We start from the raw sequence: 24,683 nt of genomic DNA, 5'->3' as shown, positions 1-24,683 counted from the left end.
AACTTCATCCGTGCTCATGTAATGTTGGCATGAAGCTTTCCCAGCAGATGTTTAGTGCATGCAATGGTTGAGGTCAAGGTGGTCATGTCGTCCATGTAGGCACGGATGGGAGGTAGACGCTGTCCCCCTTTCAGACGTTCTCCACCCACAACCCATTTGGAAGCTCAAATTATCACTTCCATTGCCATGGTGAAGGCTAGAGGGGAGATGGTACATCCAGCCATTATTCCCACCTCCAGAGATTGCCATGGTGTTGTGTATTCTGTTGTTTTGACACAGAATTGCAGATCATGGAAGTAGTTTTTCACGAGGTTTGTGGTGGTATTTGGGATGTGGAAGAAGTTGAAGGCTGTCCAGATGAGAGAATGAGGGACGGATCCAAAAGCATTGGCTAGGTCTAGGAATAAGACGTGCAGGTCTCTTCCTTCCCTCTTGGCAGATTGGATTTGGTGCCATATCATGCTTGTATGCTCCAAGCAGCCTGAGAAACCAGGTATTCCAGCTTTCTGCACAGATGTATCAATCAAGCTGTTTTGCTTCAGGTACGTTGTCATCCTTTTAGCAACAATGCTAAAGAAGAAAACACAGACAAAACTGCCTGTAACTTCCAGTAGGAATGTCGTAGAGACATGAAACAAAAACCTCTGTGTAGGTCTCACTTAGACCTATATGTCATACACTGACAACCCCCAGCAAAAATCAACAGGAACTTTGCAATTCCCCCTTCAAAACAAAATTTGTGTAATAACAGTCACCTTTTTTCAAACATTATCTCCTCTGAGCGCGTTTGTCGTGTCGGCTTCAAATTAGCACAGGAGAGAGATTGAACTCTTCTGATTAAAAGTTGATGAAAGAGTTTTAATCACTGCTCCGGTTTGGATTTTATGAGCCCTCAAAGTTTAATTTTATAGTGTTTTTTATATTGGTTTTATATGTATTTATTTTTTGTTTTTATTCAGTCATTGGTGGAGCTAAGGATAATATTTGAATATTGTTTTTAATATTGTTGTGCAGCACTTTGGAAACATTTTGTCGTTTAAATGTGTGTGTGTGTGGGGGGGGGGGGGGGGTGGCTAAGGGCGTGGTTAAGAGGAGAGTATATTTACAGCTAGAATTCACCAAATCAAGTATTTCATATATATAAATAATATATATATATATATATATATATATATATATATATATATATATATATATATATATATATATATATATATATATATATATACATATATATATATATATATATATATATATATATATATATATATATATATATATATATATATATATATATATATATATATATATATATATGTATATATATATATATATATGTATGAAATACTTGACTTTCAGTGAATTCTAGCTATATATATATATATATATTTTATTTTTTATTTTATTATACATATAAATAAAAGACATACTTGAATTTCAGTGTTCTGCAGGCTATCCAGTAGGTGGCAGTATTGTCCTGTTTAAGAGTGTCACAACATTGCTGTTTACGGCAGACGAACTGCTTTACGGTAGACTAAACGTGACTGCTGTTGTTGTGTGTTGTTACCGCGCTGGGAGGACGTTAATGAAACTGCCTAACAATAAACCCACATAAGAAACCAAAAACTCTCTCTCCTTGTTGTGCACTCTACTCTCTAAAAGCCGTAGATCAGGGGTCACCAACCTTTTTGAAAGCAAGAGCTACTTCTTGGGTAGTGATTAATGCGAAGGGCTACCAGTTTGATACACACTTCAATAAATTGCCAGAAATAGCCAATTTGCTCAATTTACCTTTGACGTTATTATTAATAATTAATGATATTTACACTTAATTGAACGGTTTAAAAGAGGAGAAAACACGAAAAAAATGACAATTAAATTTTGAAACATAGTTTATCTTCAATTTCGACTCTTTAAAATTCAAAATTCAACCGAAAAAAAGAAGAGAAAAATTTAAAAAAGAATTTATGGAACATCATTAGTAATTTTTCTTGATTAAGATTAATTTTAGAATTTTGGTGACATGTTTTAAATAGGTTAAAATCCAATCTGCACTTTGTTAGAATATATAACAAATTGGACCAAACTATATTTCTAACAAAGACAAATCATTATTTCTTCTAGAATTTCCAGAACAAAATTTTTAAAAGAAATTCAAAAGACTTTGAAATAAGATTTAAATTTGATTCTACAGATTTTCTAGATTTGACAGAATGTTTTTTTTGAATTTTAATCATAATAAGTTTGAAGAAATATTTCACAAATATTCTTCGTCGAAAAAACAGAAGCTAAAATGAAGAATTCAATTAAAATGTATTTATTATTCTTTACAATAAAAAAAAAAGTACTTGAACATTGATTTAAATTGTCAGGAAAGAAGAGGAAGGAATTTAAAAGGTAAAAAGGTATATGTGTTTAAAAATCCTAAAATCATTTTTAAGGTTGTATTTTTTCTCTAAAATTGTCTTTCTGAAAGTTATAAGAAGCAAAGTAAAAAAAATTAATGAATTTAAACAAGTGAAGACCAATTCTTTAAAATATTTTCTTGGATTTTCAAATTCTATTTGAGTTTTGTCTCTTTTAGAATTAAAAATGTCGGGCAAAGCGAGACCAGCTTGTTAGTAAATAAATACAATTTAAAAAATAGAGGCAGCTCACTGGTAAGTGCTGCTATTTGAGCTATTTTTAGAACAGGCCAGCGGGCTACTCATCTGGTCCTTACGGGCTACCTGGTGCCCGCGGGCACTGCGTTGGTGACCCCTGCCTTAGATGTTATGACGTCATTGGGCAGGCAAGCTGCTGGGAAAGCGGACGTGAGAACAGGCTGTCCCCACTCAGGTCCGCATTGAGCTGGAGGGGGCGTGGCCTCCAGCTCCGGCTGAATACCGGGAGTTTGTCGGGAGAAAATCTCTGCCGGGAGGTTGTCGGGAGAGGCGGATTCTCCCGCTAAAAACGGGAGGGTTGGCAAGTATGGTATATAAATAAAGTGGATTGGATTGAAGCTGGCTGTGGCGCGGTCTTTCTGGCGTCACTTCCTGTGTGGGGCGCGATCTTTCCGGGGTCACTTCCTCTGTGAACTCAGTTTGTAAACGATCAATGAGTCCATACAAAGCTAAGAGCCGGAGATTCAAGAAATACACGGCGCACTTACCTGTGTAAAAATATGTTCCAGGAGGGGGACCTTAAACGATAGTTTAGTGTGGCTGAAACGGGGCTTAGGCTGAATAGTTATTCCTTTAAGGGGTTAAACGAGTGAGTGTAGACATGGCCTTAGTGTAGAAGGGACCTTAATCTCCCCTATGGATGTTGTGAACCGTTTCACTCGTACATATTTGATCAACTTGTTTCAATCTTGCAGGGAAACTCACCAAAAGACATGACGCCGACCGCTTGAATGGCATTCTGCCTTGCAAACACCCACGCATCCTGTGTCGGGGGTCTGGGGGGGGAACACACCTTTGTCTTGAGTCAAACACTTTTATACCACAACCAAAACTGTGCCGTCATACATTTGTGGCCCCAAGGTTGCGGCTCTGATGATTACAATGATGAGGATGATACTGGTCAGTACCACAGACATGAAGGACACCTGCCGACACAAACACATGTATCACCTGAACACACTCTGCGCTAACCGGCACTCACCTTGCCCAGTTTCTCGATATTGCGGTAGAGCGAGAGGGGCAGCGTGCATAGGAGGGTGGTCAGTAGGATGACAAAGTGACGGTTGGCGAGGATGTGATCTGGACCGACTGCACAGCAAAGAGCAACATGTGTGTTTGGCGCTGGCTGCGGTGCATGAACAGGACTTGTCGTCGGCCTACCTCCAGGGAGTCTTTCTAGGACCTTTGTCAGCGTGTCGCCAGTTGTGATGTTGTAGCTGATCATAGCTGGGGAACAACACAATCATCCGCTTTATTCATTCCCGTCATGACTTTTCAAGGACAGGGCACTCTCCGCATCGGAATGCGACTCGGGTCAGTTGGACCGACATCGCGCATTCTGCCAGAGCTCGAGCAAATCCCAAGACACTAACAGTTAATGTCAACAATGATCATGTCATTGTTGGGTAGGGCATAGGGCAGCACGGTGGCAGAGGGGTTAGTGCGTCTGCCTCACAATACGAAGGTCCAGAGTAGTCCTGAGTTCAACCCCCGGGCTCTGGATCTTTCTGTGTGGAGTTTGCATGTTCTCCCCGTGACTGCGTGGGTTCCCTCCGGGTACTCCGGCTTCCTCCCACCCCCAAAGACATGCACCTGGGGATAGGCCCCTCCCACCTCCAAAGACATGCACCTGGGGATAGGCCCCTCCCACCTCCAAAGACATGCACCTGGGGATAGGTTGATTGGCAACACTAAATGGTCCCTAGTGTGTGAATGTTGTCTGTCTATCGGTGTTGGCCCTGCGATGAGGTGGCGACTTGTCCAGGGTGTACCCCGCCTTCCGCCCGATTGTAGCAGAGATAGGCTCCGGCGCCCCCCCGCGACGCCGAAGAGAATAAGTGGTAGAAAATGGATGCATGATTATGTCATTGATTTCATGTCAACAATGATTGTGTCAATAAGTTCATGTCAACAATGATTATGTCAATAAGTTCATGTCAACAATTATTATGTCAATAAGTTCATGTAAACAATGATTATGTCAATAAGTTCATGTCAACAATGATTATGTCAATAAGTTCATGTCAACAATGATTGTGTCAATAAGTTCATGTAAACAATGATTGTGTCAATAAGTTCATGTCAACAATGATTATGTCAATAAGTTCATGTAAACAATGATTATGTCAATAAGTTCATGTCAACAATGATTGTGTCAATAAGGTAATGTCAACAATTATTATGTCAATAAGTTCATGTAAACAATGATTATGTCAATAAGTTCATGTCAACAATTATTATGTCAATAAGTTCATGTAAACAATGATTATGTCAATAAGTTCATGTAAACAATGATTATGTCAATAAGTTCATGTAAACAATGATTATGTCAATAAGTTCATGTCAACAATGATTATGTCAATAAGTTCATGTAAACAATGATTATGTCAATAAGTTCATGTCAACAATTATTATGTCAATAAGTTCATGTCAACAATGATTATGTCAATAAGTTCATGTCAACAATTATTATGTCAATAAGTTCATGTAAACAATGATTATGTCAATAAGTTCATGTCAACAATTATTATGTCAATAAGTTCATGTAAACAATGATTATGTCAAAAAGTTCATGTAAACAATGATTATGTCAATAAGTTCATGTCAACAATGATTATGTCAATAAGTTCATGTCAACAATTATTATGTCAATAAGTTCATGTAAACAATGATTATGTCAATAAGTTCATGTAAACAATGATTGTGTCAATAAGTTCATGTCAACAATGATTGTGTCAATAAGTTCATGTAAACAATGATTATGTCAATAAGTTCATGTAAACAATGATTATGTCAATAAGTTCATGTCAACAATGATTATGTCAATAAGTTCATGTAAACAATGATTATGTCAATAAGTTCATGTCAACAATGATTATGTCAATAAGTTCATGTCAACAATTATTATGTCAATAAGTTCATGTAAACAATGATTGTGTCAATAAGTTCATGTCAACAATTATTATGTCAATAAGTTCATGTAAACAATGATTATGTCAATAAGTTCATGTCAACAATTATTATGTCAATAAGTTCATGTAAACAATGATTATGTCAAAAAGTTCATGTAAACAATGATTATGTCAATAAGTTCATGTCAACAATTATTATGTCAATAAGTTCATGTCAACAATTATTATGTCAATAAGTTCATGTCAACAATGATTATGTCAATAAGTTCATGTCAACAATTATTATGTCAATAAGTTCATGTAAACAATGATTGTGTCAATCAGTTCATGTAAACAATGATTATGTCAATAAGTTCATGTCAACAATGATTATGTCAATAAGTTCATGTCAACAATGATTATGTCAATAAGTTCATGTAAACAATGATTGTGTCAATAAGTTCATGTCAACAATGATTGTGTCAATAAGTTCATGTAAACAATTATTATGTCAATAAGTTCATGTCAACAATGATTATGTCAATAAGTTCATGTAAACAATGATTGTGTCAATAAGTTCATGTCAACAATGATTATGTCAATAAGTTCATGTAAACAATGATTATGTCAATAAGTTCATGTCAACAATGATTGTGTCAATAAGGTAATGTAAACAATGATTATGTCAATAAGTTCATGTAAACAATGATTATGTCAATAAGTTCATGTCAACAATGATTGTGTCAATAAGGTAATGTAAACAATGATTATGTCAATAAGGTAATGTCAACAATTATTATGTCAATAAGTTCATGTCAACAATGATTGTGTCAATAAGTTCATGTAAACAATGATTATGTCAATAAGGTAATGTCAACAATTATTATGTCAATAAGTTCATGTAAACAATGATTATGTCAATAAGTTCATGCAAACAGTCATATAACTCGGTATAAGACACATGCTAACCATTAGCATGTTTACGTTAGTATATTAGCATGCTAACATTAAAGTACTAGCTATTAGAGATAATTTTGCAAAATTTTCCCAGAGTCATAAAACTTATGTGACACTTGTTAACTGCTAACATGCTAATATTAGCATGCTAACTTTACATTTGTTTTCTCTAATTACACAGCCAAACACCTTAAATTCATACAACTTGGTATGTGGCAAATGCTAACTGATAGCATGCTAATGTTAGCGTGCTAACATTAAACTTTTTGAGCTAAATTTCTATCCACTTACTCCAGAGTCATATTACTTGACACTTGGTAACTGTTAGCATGCAAACGTTAGCACGGTAGCAAGCTAATAATAGCATGCTAACTTTATTTTGCTTATTTTTTCACCTGTTTTTCTCTACTTCCCCCAGCCATTCACCTTACAGTCATATACCTTAGTATGTGGCAAATGCTAACTGATAGCATGCTAATGTTAGCTTGCTAATTTGCTAACATTAAACTTTTTGAGCTAAATTTGTATCCACTTACTCCAGAGTCATATTACTTGACACTTGGTAACTGTTAGCATGCAAACGTTAGCACGCTAGCAAGCTCATATTAGCATGCTAACTTTATTTTGCTTATTTTTTCACCTGTTTTTCTCTACTTCCCCAGCCATTCACCTTACAGTCATATACCTTAGTATGTGGCAAATGCTATCTGATAGCATGCTAATGTTAGCTTGCTAATTTGCTAACATTAAACTTTTTGAGCTAAATTTGTATCCACTTACTCCAGAGTCATATTACTTGACACTTGGTAACTATTAGCATGCAAACGTTAGCACGCTAATATTACCATGCTAACTTTATTTTGCTTATTTTTTCACCTGTTTTTTCTCTACTTCTGCAGCCTTTCACCTTACAGCCATATAACTTGGTATGTGGCAAATGCTAACTGATATCATGCTAACGTTAGCTTGCTAACTTGCTAACATTAAACTTTTTGAGCTAAATTTTCATCCATTTACTCCAGAGTCATGTTACTTGACACTTTTTAACTGTTAGCATGCAACCGTTAGCATGCTAGCAAGCTAATATTAGCATGCTAACTTAATTTTGCTTATTTTTTCACCTTTTTTTCTCTACTTCCGCAGCCATTCACCTTACAGCCATATTACTCGATATATGAGACATGCTAACTGTTAGCATGCCATCGTTAGCACACATGCTAAATGTTAGCATTTTAATGTGCATATGCTAATATTTTAGGCTAGCTCTGTTCAATTTGTACAGTTACACCTAAAACTCACGAAGTCAGACACTCTGCACACTCTTCAGAGCATGGCGGGTTCCGGCGACCCCCGGCCAGAGGTCCAGGGCACAGATTGCAGGCCCATCAGAATGTTATAGTTAATGTAATATTATTCTGATTGGTTTTAATCAACTTGAAAACAAATACTTACCAATGAATGGGTAGAGAAATTGCAGCGCTGATAAAATGAAGTACCCTGGAAAACCAAACGTGCTTCGGACCAGGGCCTGGTAGCTGTCGGTCCCTGACAGGTTGCCTCCTCGAATGAGAAGGATGATGGTGTAGTCTGCCAAGACGCGTGGTGTCAGTTGTATGAAACACTTTGGTAAGACTGACTCACTCACCTGTGACGAAAGCAACCATTATCAGCAGCAACAAGCCACACGGGAGCCCGGCTTGGTTCAATGCATATGGTAAACCTGGCGAGGGAAAACACGTTCAAAACCAGACAGAAAGTTGCACCAACAAGCCACAATAAGACATAATCTTGAAGATGTCAGGTTCAAACACCGAACTATCTATTAAACAGGAAAAGAAGCAAAGAATCAAACAGAGACAGGATTCAATTTAGCTCATGAGGAGAGCGCGTGGAACTGCACCCTCGTACAGTGTCACCCAACGCTCTGAGGAAAAAGTTCCCGCGCTTCCCCATTTATTTGGGCATTCCCTGATTACATAGCTGAAGCTGCTTCTAAGGGGAGGGGTCACATTATGCAGCAGCCTAGCACTGGTTCATAAACAGTTCAATCAAAATGCGCTTGGTGCGGTGTCAGGTTTGCCCCTTCTCTGCTTGTCCACCTTATCTTCTTGGAGACTCCGGGTCCTGATAAGGCCCCTCCCGTGGCTGTCCAGATCTGAAAAACAGACACTTCTACGGCGAGGCGCATTCCAGACACACAGTGGAGATTTACAAGCTGTCCGCCTTTGCTTGATAAAACAAGGACAGCCGTTCCCAGGCCAGCCAGGAGACATAGTCTTCCCAACGTGTCCTGGGTCTTCCCCGTGGCCTCCTACCGGTCTGACGGTAGGAGGCCACGGTAGGAGGCCTCCTACCGTCAGACCCGAACACCTCCCTCCCTGGGGAGGGAGGTGTTCGGGTGGCATCCTGACCAGATGCCCGAACCACCTCATCTGGCTCCTCTCCATGTGGAGGAGCAGCGGCTTTACTCTGAGCTTCTCCCGGATGACAGAGCTTCTCACCCTATCTCTAAGGGATAGCCCCACCACCCGGCGGAGGAAACTCATTTGGGCCGCTTGTACCTGTGATCTTGTCCTTTCGGTCATAACCCAAAGCTCATGACCATAGGTGAGGATGGGAACGTAGATCGACCGGTAAATTGAGAGCTTTGCCTTCTGGCTCAGCTCCTTCTTCACCACAACGGATCGATACATCGTCCGCATTACTGAAGACGCCTCACCGATCCGCCTGTCGACCTCACGATCCACTCTTCCCTCACTCGTGAACAAGACTCCTAGGTACCTGAACTCCTCCACTTGGGGCAGGGTCTCCTCCCCAACCCGGAGATGGCAATCCACCCTTTTCCGGCCGAGAACCATGGACTCGGACTTGGAGGTGCTGATTCTCATCCCAGTCGCTTCACACTTAAAACAAAATGTGCTTGGAGCGGTGTCAGGTTTGCCCCTTCTCTTGCTCGTCCGCCTTATCTTTTTGGAGACTCCGGGTCCTGATAAGGCCCCTCCCGTGGCTGTCCAGATCTGAAAACAGACACTTCTACGGCGAGGCACATTCCAAAACAAGGACAGCTTTGTGAGCACAGGTGGATAGTAACCAGGGCCACCTGAACTGCAAGCAAACAAGTTGTGTGATAACTTATATACAATTATTCTGCCAAAAAGTCCAAATGTCAACATGATGTGCAATCATTTCTTGGAAAAAGCACAACATGCATGGTTGGTGTCTTCAATGTTGTGCAAACCTATTTGAACTGTTTTCATGAACCTAATCACCGTGTCATCAAACCCCGTTCAAGTTAACGCAATAATAACAACGTGTTAACAATAAGTTCCTTGGTTCCTTCATTTTTTTAAACCCGCAATTACCATTTTTGACCCTCCATCCGTTCCGTAGTTTGGTAACCCCGGTATATCATTATGCTGTTCACATGAAATGGAATGAATTGTATTCTCGTCAATTGAAAAACAAGAAAATATTGTCTGGTGTCATTGAATTAACCACCAGGTGGCGCCAGAAAACCACGAGCATAATTGTTAGAGCTTTGATAAGCGCAAATGAGTTCAACTGCCATTGAACCGTTCATATGTAATGAAAAAAGTTCTTGAACAGTTATGTATAATATCAATCAATCAATCAATCAATGTTTATTTATATAGCCCTAAATCACAAGTGTCTCAAAGGGCTGTACAAGCCACAACGACATCCTCGGTACAGAGCCCACATACGGGCAAGGAAAACTCACCCCAGTGGGACGTCAATGTGAATGACTATGAGAAACCTTGGAGAGGACCGCATATGTGGGTAACCCCCCACCCCCCTCTAGGGGAGACCAAAAGTAATGGATGTGGAGTGGGTCTGACATAACATTGTGAAAGTCCAACACATCAGCGAGAGTCCAGTCCATGGTGGGGCCAGCAGGAACCATCCCGAGTGGAGACGGGTCAGCAGCGTAGAGATGTCCCCATCTGATGGACAGGTTAGCGATCCACCCCGGGTTGGGAGCAGAGTAGAGAAGAAAAGAAAAGAAACGGCAGATCAACTGGTCTAAAAAGGGAGTCTATTTAAAGGCTAGAGTATACAAATGAGTTTTAAGATGAGACTTAAATGCTTCTACTGAGGTAGCATCTCTAACTTTTACCGGGAGGGCATTCCAGAGTATTGGAGCCCCAATAGAAAACGCTCTATAGCCCGCAGACTTTTTTTGGGCTCTGGGAATCACTAATAAGCTGGAGTTCTTTGAACGCAGATTTCTTGCCGGGACATATGGTACAATACAATCGGCGAGATAGGCAGGAGCTTGACCGTGTAGTATTTTATACGTAAGTAGTAAAACCTGGCAGAATATGGCAGAAATAAATCGGTTCGCAGCTGAGTGTGAAGCAACTGGGATGAGAATCAGCACCTCCAAGTCCGAGTCCATGGTTCTCGCCTGGGAAAGGGTGGAGTGCCATCTCCGGGTTGGGGAGGAGACCCTGCCCCAAGTGGAGGAGTTCAAGTACCTCGGAGTCTTGTTCACGAGTGAGGGAAGAGTGGATGGTGAGGTCGACAGGCGGATCGGTGCGGCGTCTTCAGTAATGCGGACGCTGTATCGATCCGTTGTGGTGAAGAAGGAGCTGAGCCGGAAGGCAAAGCTCTCAATTTACCGGTCGATCTACGTTCCCATCCTCACCTATGGTCATGAGCTTTGGGTTAGGACTGAAAGGACAAGATCACAGATACGAGCGGCCCAAATGATAAATATCTTAGATATTTTAGTCGCCGAGTGTGAAGCGACTGGGATGAGAATCAGCACCTCCAAGTCCGAGTCCATGGTTCTCACCTGGGAAAGGGTGGACTGCCATCTCCGGTTTGGGGAGGAGACCCTGCCCCAAGTGGAGGAGTTCAAGTACCTCGGAGTCTTGTTCACGAGTGAGGGAAGAGTGGATGGTGAGATCGACAGGCGGATCGGTGCGGCGTCTTCAGTAATGCGGACGCTGTATCGATCCGTTGTGGTGAAGAAGGAGCTGAGCCGGAAGGCAAAGCTCTCAATTTACCGGTCGATCTACGTTCCCATCCTTACCTATGGTCATGAGCTTTGGGTTATGACCGAAAGGACAAGATCACGGGTACAAGATCTACGTTCCCAGCCTCACCTATGGTCATGAGCTTTGGGTTATGACAGAAAGGACAAGATCACAGATACGAGCGGCCCAAATGATAAATATCTTAGATATTTTAGTCGCCGAGTGTGAAGCGACTGGGATGAGAATCAGCACCTCCAAGTCCGAGTCCATGGTTCTCACCTGGGAAAGGGTGGACTGCCATCTCCGGTTTGGGGAGGAGACCCTGCCCCAAGTGGAGGAGTTCAAGTACCTCGGAGTCTTGTTCACGAGTGAGGGAAGAGTGGATGGTGAGATCGACAGGCGGATCGGTGCGGCGTCTTCAGTAATGCGGACGCTGTATCGATCCGTTGTGGTGAAGAAGGAGCTGAGCCGGAAGGCAAAGCTCTCAATTTACCGGTCGATCTACGTTCCCATCCTTACCTATGGTCATGAGCTTTGGGTTATGACCGAAAGGACAAGATCACGGGTACAAGATCTACGTTCCCAGCCTCACCTATGGTCATGAGCTTTGGGTTATGACAGAAAGGACAAGATCACAGATACGAGCGGCCCAAATGATAAATATCTTAGATATTTTAGTCGCCGAGTGTGAAGCGACTGTGATGTGAATCAACACCTCCAAGTCCGAGTCCATGGTTCTCGCCCGGGAAAGGGTGGAGGGCCATCTACGGGTTGGGGAGGAGACCCTGCCCCAAGTGGAGGAGTTCAAGTACCTTGAAGTCTTGTTCACGAGTGAGGGAAGAGTGGATGGTGAGATCGACAGGCGGATCGGTGCGGTGTCTTCAGTAATGCGGACGCTGTATCGATCCGTTGTGGTGAAGAAGGAGCTGAGCCGGAAGGCAAAGCTCTCAATTTACCGGTCGATCTACGTTCCCATCCTCACCTATGGTCATGAGCTTTGGGTTAGGACTGAAAGGACAAGATCACAGATACGAGCGGCCCAAATGATAAATATCTTAGATATTTTAGTCGCCGAGTGTGAAGCGACTGGGATGAGAATCAGCACCTCCAAGTCCGAGTCCATGGTTCTCACCTGGGAAAGGGTGGACTGCCATCTCCGGTTTGGGGAGGAGACCCTGCCCCAAGTGGAGGAGTTCAAGTACCTCGGAGTCTTGTTCACGAGTGAGGGAAGAGTGGATGGTGAGATCGACAGGCGGATCGGTGCGGCGTCTTCAGTAATGCGGACGCTGTATCGATCCGTTGTGGTGAAGAAGGAGCTGAGCCGGAAGGCAAAGCTCTCAATTTACCGGTCGATCTACGTTCCCATCCTTACCTATGGTCATGAGCTTTGGGTTATGACCGAAAGGACAAGATCACGGGTACAAGATCTACGTTCCCAGCCTCACCTATGGTCATGAGCTTTGGGTTATGACAGAAAGGACAAGATCACAGATACGAGCGGCCCAAATGATAAATATCTTAGATATTTTAGTCGCCGAGTGTGAAGCGACTGGGATGAGAATCAGCACCTCCAAGTCCGAGTCCATGGTTCTCACCTGGGAAAGGGTGGACTGCCATCTCCGGTTTGGGGAGGAGACCCTGCCCCAAGTGGAGGAGTTCAAGTACCTCGGAGTCTTGTTCACGAGTGAGGGAAGAGTGGATGGTGAGATCGACAGGCGGATCGGTGCGGCGTCTTCAGTAATGCGGACGCTGTATCGATCCGTTGTGGTGAAGAAGGAGCTGAGCCGGAAGGCAAAGCTCTCAATTTACCGGTCGATCTACGTTCCCATCCTTACCTATGGTCATGAGCTTTGGGTTATGACCGAAAGGACAAGATCACGGGTACAAGATCTACGTTCCCAGCCTCACCTATGGTCATGAGCTTTGGGTTATGACAGAAAGGACAAGATCACAGATACGAGCGGCCCAAATGATAAATATCTTAGATATTTTAGTCGCCGAGTGTGAAGCGACTGTGATGTGAATCAACACCTCCAAGTCCGAGTCCATGGTTCTCGCCCGGGAAAGGGTGGAGGGCCATCTACGGGTTGGGGAGGAGACCCTGCCCCAAGTGGAGGAGTTCAAGTACCTTGAAGTCTTGTTCACGAGTGAGGGAAGAGTGGATGGTGAGATCGACAGGCGGATCGGTGCGGTGTCTTCAGTAATGCGGACGCTGTATCGATCCGTTGTGGTGAAGAAGGAGCTGAGCCGGAAGGCAAAGCTCTCAATTTACCGGTCGATCTACGTTCCCATCCTCACCTATGGTCATGAGCTTTGGGTTAGGACTGAAAGGACAAGATCACAGATACGAGCGGCCCAAATGATAAATATCTTAGATATTTTAGTCGCCGAGTGTGAAGCGACTGGGATGAGAATCAGCACCTCCAAGTCCGAGTCCATGGTTCTCACCTGGGAAAGGGTGGACTGCCATCTCCGGTTTGGGGAGGAGACCCTGCCCCAAGTGGAGGAGTTCAAGTACCTCGGAGTCTTGTTCACGAGTGAGGGAAGAGTGGATGGTGAGATCGACAGGCGGATCGGTGCGGCGTCTTCAGTAATGCGGACGCTGTATCGATCCGTTGTGGTGAAGAAGGAGCTGAGCCGGAAGGCAAAGCTCTCAATTTACCGGTCGATCTACGTTCCCATCCTTACCTATGGTCATGAGCTTTGGGTTATGACCGAAAGGACAAGATCACGGGTACAAGATCTACGTTCCCAGCCTCACCTATGGTCATGAGCTTTGGGTTATGACAGAAAGGACAAGATCACAGATACGAGCGGCCCAAATGATAAATATCTTAGATATTTTAGTCGCCGAGTGTGAAGCGACTGGGATGAGAATCAGCACCTCCAAGTCCGAGTCCATGGTTCTCACCTGGGAAAGGGTGGACTGCCATCTCCGGTTTGGGGAGGAGACCCTGCCCCAAGTGGAGGAGTTCAAGTACCTCGGAGTCTTGTTCACGAGTGAGGGAAGAGTGGATGGTGAGATCGACAGGCGGATCGGTGCGGAGTCTTCAGTAATGCGGACGCTGTATCGATCCGTTGTGGTGAAGAAGGAGCTGAGCCGGAAGGCAAAGCTCTCAATTTACCGGTCGATCTACGTTCCCATCCTTACCTATGGTCATGAGCTTTGGGTTATGACCGAAAGGACAAGATCACGGGTACAAGATCTACGTTCCCAGCCTCACCTATGGTCATGAGCTTTGGGTTATGACAGAAAGGACAAGATCACAGATACGAGCGGCCCAAATGATAAATATCTTAGATATTTTAGTCGCCGAGTGTGAAGCGACTGTGATGTGAATCAACACCTCCAAGTCCGAGTCCATGGTTCTCGCCCGGGAAAGGGTGGAGGGCCATCTACGGGTTGGGGAGGAGACCCTGCCCCAAGTGGAGGAGTTCAAGTACCTTGAAGTCTTGTTCACGAGTGAGGGAAGAGTGGATGGTGAGATCGACAGGCGGATCGGTGCGGTGTCTTCAGTAATGCGGACGCTGTATCGATCCGTTGTGGTGAAGAAGGAGCTGAGCCGGGAGGCAAAGCTCTCAATTTACCGGTCGATCTACGTTCCCATCCTCACCTATGGTCATGAGCTTTGGGTTAGGACCGAAAGGACAAGATCACGGGTACAAGCGGCCCAAATGAGTTTCCTCCGCCGGGTGGCGGGTCTCTCCCTTAGAGATAGGGTGAGAAGCTCTGTCATCCTGGAGGAGCTCAAAGTAAAGCCACTGCTCCTCCACATGGAGAGGAGCCAGATGAGGTGGTTCAGGCATCTGGTCAGGATGCCACCCGAACGCCTCCCTAGGGAGGGTGACCTGACGTAAATCTCTGATCCAAATCCATGACAAGTTGTTTTCCGGACAAGACAAGACAATCTTATCTTCAATCGCCATGAGACGACATCATTGGAGCGTCACGTCCGTGTTTGGATGACAATGAAATGCTTTATCAACATCAAATGTTTGATTGTTAGTGGAACTGCTTCAGTAGGATGGAATACAAGCTCAGACAGCAGAGAGGAAGTCTAAAGTCATTTTTATCGGAGCTTTTCGGCAAAAAAGTTCAGGTCTTTTCAAGTCACAGTGAGAGATTTGTGTTTGGGTGAAAATCCGATGATGAATAGAACCACACAGCCTTAAGCCGGGGTCAGGTTGGTCATGTGACCATGTGGTTTACAAGGCGCTGCTCATGTGACCAAGGGGTTTTCCCACTTTGAATGAAAGGAAAGCTGCATTTCTGCCCTCCCACATGTCCAATGTACTAGAGTTGTACGGTATACTGGTACTAGTATACAAACCCTGTTTCCATATGAGTTGGGAAATGGTGTTAGATGTAAATATAAACGGAATACAATGATTTGCAAATCCTTTTCAAGCCATATTCAGTTGAATATGCTACAAAGACAACATATTTCATGTTCAAACCGATAACAATTTTTTTTTTTTGCAAATAATCGTTAACATTAGAATTTGATGGCAGCAACACGTGACAAAGAAGTTGGGAAAGGTGGCAATAAATACTGATAAAGTTGAGGAATGCTCATCAAACACTTATTTGGAACATCCCACAGGTGAGCAGGCAAATTGGGAACAGGTGGGTGCCATGATTGGGTATAAAAACAGCTTCCCAAAAAATGCTCAGTCTTTCACAAGAAAGGATGGGGTGAAGTACACCCCTTTGTCCACGACTGTGTGAGCAAATTGTTGAACAGTTTAAGAACAACGTTTCTCAACCAGCTATTGCAAGGAATTTAGGGATTTCAACATCTACGGTCCATAATATCATCAAAAGGTTCAGAGAATCTGGAGAAATCACTGCACGTAAGCAGCATGGCCGGAAACCAACATTGAATGACCGTGACCTTCCATCCCTCAGACGGCACTGTATCAAAAACCGACATCAATCTCTAAAGGATATCACCACATGGGCTCAGGAACACTTCAGAAACCCACTGTCAGTAACTACAGTTGGTCGCTACATCTGTAAGTGCAAGTTAAAACTCTCCTATGCAAGGCGAAAACCGTTTATCAACAACACCCAGAAACACAGTCGGCTTCGCTGGGCCTGAGCTCATCTAAGATGGACCGATACAAAGTGGAAAAGTGTTCTGTGGTCTGACAAGTCCACATTTCAAATTGTTTTTGGAAATATTCGACATCGTGTCATCCGGACCAAAGGGGAAGCGAACCATCCGGACTGTTATCGGCGCAAAGTTCAAAAGGCAGCATGTGTGATGGTATGGGGGTGTATTAGTGGCCAAGACATGGGTAACTTAAACATCTGTGAAGGCACCATTGATGCTGAAAGGTACATACAGCTTTTGGAGCAACATATGCTGCCATCTAAACGCTGTCTTTTTCATGGACGCCCCTGCTTATTTCAGCAAGACAATGCCAAGCCACATTCAGCACGTGTTACAGCAGCGTGGCTTCGTAAAAAAAGAGTGCGGGTACTTTCCCGGCCCGCCTGCAGTCCAGACCTGTCTCCCATGGAAAATGTGTGGCGCATTATGAAGCGTAAAATACGACAGCGGAGACCCCGGACTGTTGAACGACTGAAGCTCTACATAAAACAAGAATCTCACAACACATCCACAGTGTTAAGCTACTTCTAAATCACTTATCCTGGCCTCCATGGCGACAAATAAAGTATCTTACAATTACATTATCACTGGAGGAGGAGGAATAGCTAAACATGCTTCACTACACACCGTAGGAGGATACAATAGCTCACCGCCGTCACAATGTAAACAAACGCCATGGGTGGATAATATGTGTATATACTGTATATTTTGTTCTTAAATTAATTAAATACAAAAAAAAAATATTTTTGAGTCCTAAATATCGGTGTAATATGTTTATATTTTGTTCTTAAATTAATTAAATAAAATAATATTTTTTAAATACTACATTTTGGTATAATATGTGTATATACTGTATATTTTGTTCTTAAATTAATTAAATACAAAAATAAAATATTTTTTGAGTACTAAATGTTGGTATAATATGTTTATATTTTGTTCTTAAATGAATTAAATAGAATAAAAAATTTTAAATACTAAATATTGGTATAATTTGTGTATATTTTGTTATTAAATGAATTAAATAAAATAACATTTTTTAAATACTAAATATTGGTATAATATGTGTATATACTGTATATTTTGTTCTTAAATTAATTAAATACAAAAATACAATATTTTTTGAGTACTAAATATTGATATAATATGTGTATATTTTGTTCTTAAATGAATAAAATAAAATAATATTTTTTAAATACTAAATATTGGTATAATATATGTATATACTGTATATTTTGTTCTTAAATGAATTAAATACAAAAATAAAATATTTTTTGAGTACTAAATATTGGTATAATATGTTTATATTTTGTTATTAAATTAATTAAATTCAATAATATTTTTTAAATACTAAATATTGGTATAATATGTGTATATACTGTATATTTTGTTCTTAAATTAATTAAATACAAACATTAAATATTTTTTGAGTACTAAATATTGGTATAATATGTTTATATTTTGTTCTTAAATGAATTAAATAAAATAATATTTTTTAAATACTAAATATTGGTATAATATGTGTATATACTGTATATTTTGTTCTTAAAGTAATTAAATACAAAAATAAAATATTTTTTGAGTACTAAATATTGGTATAATATGTTTATATTTTGTTCTTAAATGAATTAAATAAAATTATATTTTTTAAATACTAAATATTGGTATAATATGTGTATATACTGTATATTTTGTTCTTAAATGAATTAAATACAAAAATAAAATATTTTTTGAGTATTAAATATTGATATAATATGTGTATATACTGTATATTTTGTTCTTAAATGAATTAAATACAAAAATAAAATATTTTTTGAGTACTAAATATTGATATAATATGTGTATATTTTGTTCTTAAATGAATAAAATAAAATAATATTTTTTAAATACTAAATATTAATATAATATGTGTATATTTTGTTCTTAAATGAATAAAATAAAATAATATTTTTTAAATACTAAATATTGGTATAATATGTGTATATACTGTATATTTTATTTTTAAATTAATTAAATACAAAAATAAGATATATTTTTAGTACTAAATATCGGTGTAATATGTTTATATTTTGTTCTTAAATTAATTAAATAAAATAATATTTTTTAAATACTAAATATTGGTATAATATGTGTATATACTGTATATTTTGTTCTTAAATTATTTAAATACAAAAATAAAATTATTTTTGAGTACTAAATATTGATATAATATGTGTATATTTTGTTCTTGAATGAATAAAATAAAATAATATTTTTTAAATACTAAATATTGGTATAATATGTGTATATACTGTATATTTTGTTCTTAAATTAATTAAATACAAAAATAAAATATTTTTTGAGTACTAAATATTGGTATAATATGTTTATATTTTGTTCTTAAATGAATTAAATAAAATAATATTTTTTAAATACTAAATATTGGTATAATATGTGTATATACTGTATATTTTGTTCTTAAATGAATTAAATACAAAAATAAAATATTTTTTGAGTACTAAATATTGGTATAATATGTTTATATTTTGTTCTTAAATGAATTAAATAAAATAATATTTTTTAAATACTAAATATTGGTATAATATGTGTATATACTGTATATTTTGTTCTTAAATTAATTAAATACAAAAATAATATATTTTTTGAGTACTAAATATTGGTATAATATGTGTATATTTTGTTTTTAAATGAATTAAATAAAATAATATTTTTTTAAATTCTAAATATTGGTATAATATGTGTATATTTTGTTCTTAAATGAATAAAATAAAATAATATTTTTTAAATACTAAATATTGGTATAATATGTGTATATACTGTATATTTTGTTCTTAAATTAATTAAATACAAAAATAAAATATTTTTTGAGTACTAAATGTTGGTATAATATGTTTATATTTTGTTCTTAAATGAATTAAATAGAATAATATTTTTTAAATACTAAATATTGGTATAATTTGTGTATATTTTGTTATTAAATGAATTAAATAAAATAACATTTTTTAAATACTAAATATTGGTATAATATGTGTATATACTGTATATTTTGTTCTTAAATTAATTAAATACAAAAATACAATATTTTTTGAGTACTAAATATTGATATAATATGTGTATATTTTGTTCTTAAATGAATAAAATAAAATAATATTTTTTAAATACTAAATATTGGTATAATATATGTATATACTGTATATTTTGTTCTTAAATGAATTAAATACAAAAATAAAATATTTTTTGAGTACTAAATATTGGTATAATATGTTTATATTTTGTTATTAAATTAATTAAATTCAATAATATTTTTTAAATACTAAATATTGGTATAATATGTGTATATACTGTATATTTTGTTCTTAAATTAATTAAATACAAACATTAAATATTTTTTGAGTACTAAATATTGGTATAATATGTTTATATTTTGTTCTTAAATGAATTAAATAAAATAATATTTTTTAAATACTAAATATTGGTATAATATGTGTATATACTGTATATTTTGTTCTTAAAGTAATTAGATACAAAAATAAAATATTTTTTGAGTACTAAATATTGGTATAATATGTTTATATTTTGTTCTTAAATGAATTAAATAAAATAATATTTTTTAAATACTAAATATTGGTATAATATGTGTATATACTGTATATTTTGTTCTTAAATGAATTAAATACAAAAATAAAATATTTTTTGAGTATTAAATATTGATATAATATGTGTATATACTGTATATTTTGTTCTTAAATGAATTAAATACAAAAATAAAATATTTTTTGAGTACTAAATATTGATATAATATGTGTATATTTTGTTCTTAAATGAATAAAATAAAATAATATTTTTTAAATACTAAATATTAATATAATATGTGTATATTTTGTTCTTAAATGAATAAAATAAAATAATATTTTTTAAATACTAAATATTGGTATAATATGTGTATATACTGTATATTTTATTTTTAAATTAATTAAATACAAAAATAAGATATATTTTTAGTACTAAATATCGGTGTAATATGTTTATATTTTGTTCTTAAATTAATTAAATAAAATAATATTTTTTAAATACTAAATATTGGTATAATATGTGTATATACTGTATATTTTGTTCTTAAATTATTTAAATACAAAAATAAAATTATTTTTGAGTACTAAATATTGATATAATATGTGTATATTTTGTTCTTGAATGAATAAAATAAAATAATATTTTTTAAATACTAAATATTGGTATAATATGTGTATATACTGTATATTTTGTTCTTAAATTAATTAAATACAAAAATAAAATATTTTTTGAGTACTAAATATTGGTATAATATGTTTATATTTTGTTCTTAAATGAATTAAATAAAATAATATTTTTTAAATACTAAATATTGGTATAATATGTGTATATACTGTATATTTTGTTCTTAAATGAATTAAATACAAAAATAAAATATTTTTTGAGTACTAAATATTGGTATAATATGTTTATATTTTGTTCTTAAATGAATTAAATAAAATAATATTTTTTAAATACTAAATATTGGTATAATATGTGTATATACTGTATATTTTGTTCTTAAATTAATTAAATACAAAAATAATATATTTTTTGAGTACTAAATATTGGTATAATATGTGTATATTTTGTTTTTAAATGAATTAAATAAAATAATATTTTTTTAAATTCTAAATATTGGTATAATATGTGTATATTTTGTTCTTAAATGAATAAAATAAAATAATATTTTTTAAATACTAAATATTGGTATAATATGTGTATATACTGTATATTTTGTTCTTAAATTAATTAAATACAAAAATAAAATATTTTTTGAGTACTAAATATTGGTATAATATGTTTATATTTTGTTCTTAAATGAATTGAATAAAATAATATTTTTTAAATACTAAATATTGGTATAATATGTGTATATACTGTATATTTTGTTCTTAAATTAATTAAATACAAAAATAAAATATTTTTTGAGTACTAAATATTGGTATAATATGTTTATATTTTGTTCTTAAATGAATTAAATAAAATAATATTTTTTAAATACTAAATATTGGTATAATATGTGTATATACTGTATATTTTGTTCTTAAATTAATTAAATACATAAATAATATATTTTTTGAGTATTAAATATTGGTATTATATGTGTATATTTTGTTTTTAAATGAATTAAATTAAATAATATTTTTTTAAATACTAAATATTGGTTTAATATGTGTATATTTTGTTCTTAAATGAATTAAATAAAATACTATTTTTTAAATACTAAATATTGGTATAATATTTGTATGTACTGTATATTTTGTTCTTAAATTAATTACATACAAAAATAAAATATTTTTTGAGTACTAAATATTGGTATAATATGTTTATATTTTGTTCTTAAATGAATTAAATAAAATAATATTTTTTAAATACTAAATATTGGTATAATATGTGTATATACTGTATATTTTGTTCTTAAATTAATTAAATACAAAAATAAAATATTTTTTGAGTACTAAATATTGGTATAATATGTGTATATTTTGTTTTTAAATGAATTAAATAAAATAATATTTTTTAAATACTAAATATTGGTATAATTTTGTTCTTAAATGAATTAAATAAAATAATATTTTTTAAATACTAAATATTGGTAAAATATGTGCATATACTGTATATTTTGTTCTTAAATTAATTAAATACAAAAATAAAATATTTTTTTGAGTACTAAATATTGGTATAATACAGGCCTGGGCAATTATTTTGACTCGGGGGCCACATTTAGAGAAAAAAATGTGTCTGGGGGCCGGTATATCTATTTTCAGGAACACTAATACAAAACCTCACAATAATGTCTGATTGAATGCTAAAAACATTATGACAGACCGCCTTAAAAAACATAATGGATTTTTACATTTTTCTAGGAAGGATAAAACACTGAATATTGACAAAACATGAACGTCACACCCCCTTTCGATCGACATATTTTACAATCAAGTGAAACGCAACAAAAATGCAACAAACAGTGAAATATGAACGCGAAGGGTACAAAATAAACCCACCTACAATCTGATATATGTGATACATCACTAAGCTTTAGAACTTTGTTGTGAAAATCTCCTTCCGCGTCTGTGGAAACGCTTCCCACCCACACTGCTTGGTGCCTCGTCTGAGCTGCTGTGACGTAGATTACCATAGTAACTAATTAGATTACCATAGTAACTAATTAGATGACCATAGTAACTGGTATATCATCCATAAGCGCAGATTCCAACCATTGAAATACTTTGTAAAGTTCAAGACTTGCGGTCATTAGAAAACATGACTGCACATCATAATGGCAGTTAGTTTCCATCTTAAAGATCTAAAAAACTTGCGGTCATTAGAAAACATGACTGCACATCATAATGGCAGCTAGTTTCCATCTTAAAGATCTAAAAAAAAAATATTTGGGAATGTCCGGCGGGCCAGATTGAGAATGCTTAACGGGCCGCATGTTGCCCCCGGGCCTTAATTTGCCCAGGTCTGGTATAATATGTTTATATTTTGTTCTTAAATGAATTAAATACAAAAATAAAATATTTTTTGAGTACTAAATATTGGTATAATATGTTTATATATTGTATATGTTGCTCTTGAATGAATTCAATTAAAAAAAATTACAAAAAAATGTAAATACTAAATATTAGTATAAAATGTGTATATACATTATATTTTGTTCTTAAATTAATTCAATAAAAAGTGTTTTTTATATACTAAATGTTTCATGAACATTAAGATTTTTTGTTTAAAAATAGACAATAATGACATTTTGTGTGGTCCCCTTTATTTAGGAAAGTATTGAAATACATGTTGGTACCAGTACCACAATATTGGTATGAGGACAGCCCTACAAAGTACTAATAATACACACGGGTGTGACAGAAAGATCCGTAGGAGGTAAGCAGCTATTTTGCATTTGAAGTTGAAAAAGCCCACCTACCTATTATACCGGATCCTACGATGGAATTGACAAAATTAAAGCATGCAGCGATCATGGAATGTCTTCCTTCCTTGCCATTTTTTTCCAAAGGCATCAAAGTGGTGACTTGTTGGTCCAACTGGCGAGTAAGAAGAGAAAAGGTCATTAGGAGGAGAGAAGAAGAAGTGTGCTGTTGTAAAGTCTACCTGCTCCGCCATTGGGAACACCTGCTGGTCCGGGATGTGCTTAGTCCTTGTCTCAGTCCGACCGGCGTGGAAATGTCCCAACATTTCCCTTTTAAGTCAACTCCAAAGTTCCCCCCCCCTGCACCTTGGAAGTGGAGACAAACTCCCGACAAGGATGTCAAGTCAGCAGCTTATTTCTTTCTGCAGCCCATGAAAACAATGACGCTGTTGTGAATTCAACAAAGGCCGTTCCAGGTCAGCAACGGGGAACTCTTCGGTCCAAAGCAGGGACCCGTGAGACAAAGGCCAAGTGTTCCCGACTCAGAGAGTTCATATGTGAAAACTGAGTGAGGATCAACTCTTTGTTTTGGTGCTGCAAAAAAATGCTACACTTCAACCATCCATACATCTTCTTAGTTCAGATCCTGTGGCTCAACTGTATCCGGACGCCATTACACTTTTCCCCAAACTACGGAATGGGTCGAGGGTCAAAAATCTTAATCGCAGGTTAAAACAATTAAGGAACTTTTAGTTAACGCGTTATCTTTGCGTTAACTTTAACATGGTTTGGGTTAGAGTTAGGGTTAACCCTAACCCCTAACCTTTTGACAATCCATCCATCCATCCATCTTCTTCCGCTTATCCGAGGTCAGGTCGCGGGGGCAGCAGCCTAAGCAGGGAAGCCCAGACTTCCCTTTCCCCAGCCACTTGGTCCAGCTCCTCCCGGGGGATCCCAAGGTGTTCCCAGGCCAGCCGGGAGACATAGTCTTCCCAAGGTGTCCTGGGTCTTCCCCGTGGCCTCCTACCGGTCGGACGTGCCCCAAACACCTCCCTAGGGAGGCGTTCGGGTGGCATCCTGACCATAGGTGAGGATGGGAACGTAGATCTTGTACCTGTGATCTTGTCCTTTCGGTC

The 24,683-nt window shown here is 36.8% G+C and overlaps 1 protein-coding gene across 2 annotated transcripts in view; it reads right to left on the bottom strand.

The window, feature by feature from the left end:
- slc38a11 (solute carrier family 38 member 11) overlaps positions 1–23,841 on the bottom strand; it is a 43,209-nt gene extending 19,368 nt beyond the window's left edge. Inside the window, exons 1-8 of one of the 2 annotated variants that reach the window (XM_062068762.1) lie at positions 23,790–23,841; positions 23,605–23,722; positions 8,157–8,231; positions 7,964–8,098; positions 3,825–3,890; positions 3,646–3,752; positions 3,510–3,589; positions 3,369–3,439 (exon numbers count right to left, since the gene is read on the bottom strand). In XM_062068762.1, the coding sequence (XP_061924746.1) occupies positions 3,369–3,439; positions 3,510–3,589; positions 3,646–3,752; positions 3,825–3,890; positions 7,964–8,098; positions 8,157–8,231; positions 23,605–23,722; positions 23,790–23,801 (664 nt within the window). In that variant the 5' untranslated portion in view covers positions 23,802–23,841. The remainder of the gene's footprint in view (positions 1–3,368; positions 3,440–3,509; positions 3,590–3,645; positions 3,753–3,824; positions 3,891–7,963; positions 8,099–8,156; positions 8,232–23,604; positions 23,723–23,789) is intronic. The other variant, XM_062068763.1, reaches the window with a different exon arrangement.
- Between the last annotated feature and the right edge of the window lie 842 nt (positions 23,842–24,683).

This window comes from Entelurus aequoreus, linkage group LG14 (genome assembly GCF_033978785.1).
Source record: "Entelurus aequoreus isolate RoL-2023_Sb linkage group LG14, RoL_Eaeq_v1.1, whole genome shotgun sequence".
In the NCBI taxonomy this organism is placed as follows: domain Eukaryota; kingdom Metazoa; phylum Chordata; class Actinopteri; order Syngnathiformes; family Syngnathidae; genus Entelurus; species Entelurus aequoreus.
Note: the sequence above shows the minus strand (reverse complement) of the source record. Positions and strands in the feature narration are given on the sequence as shown.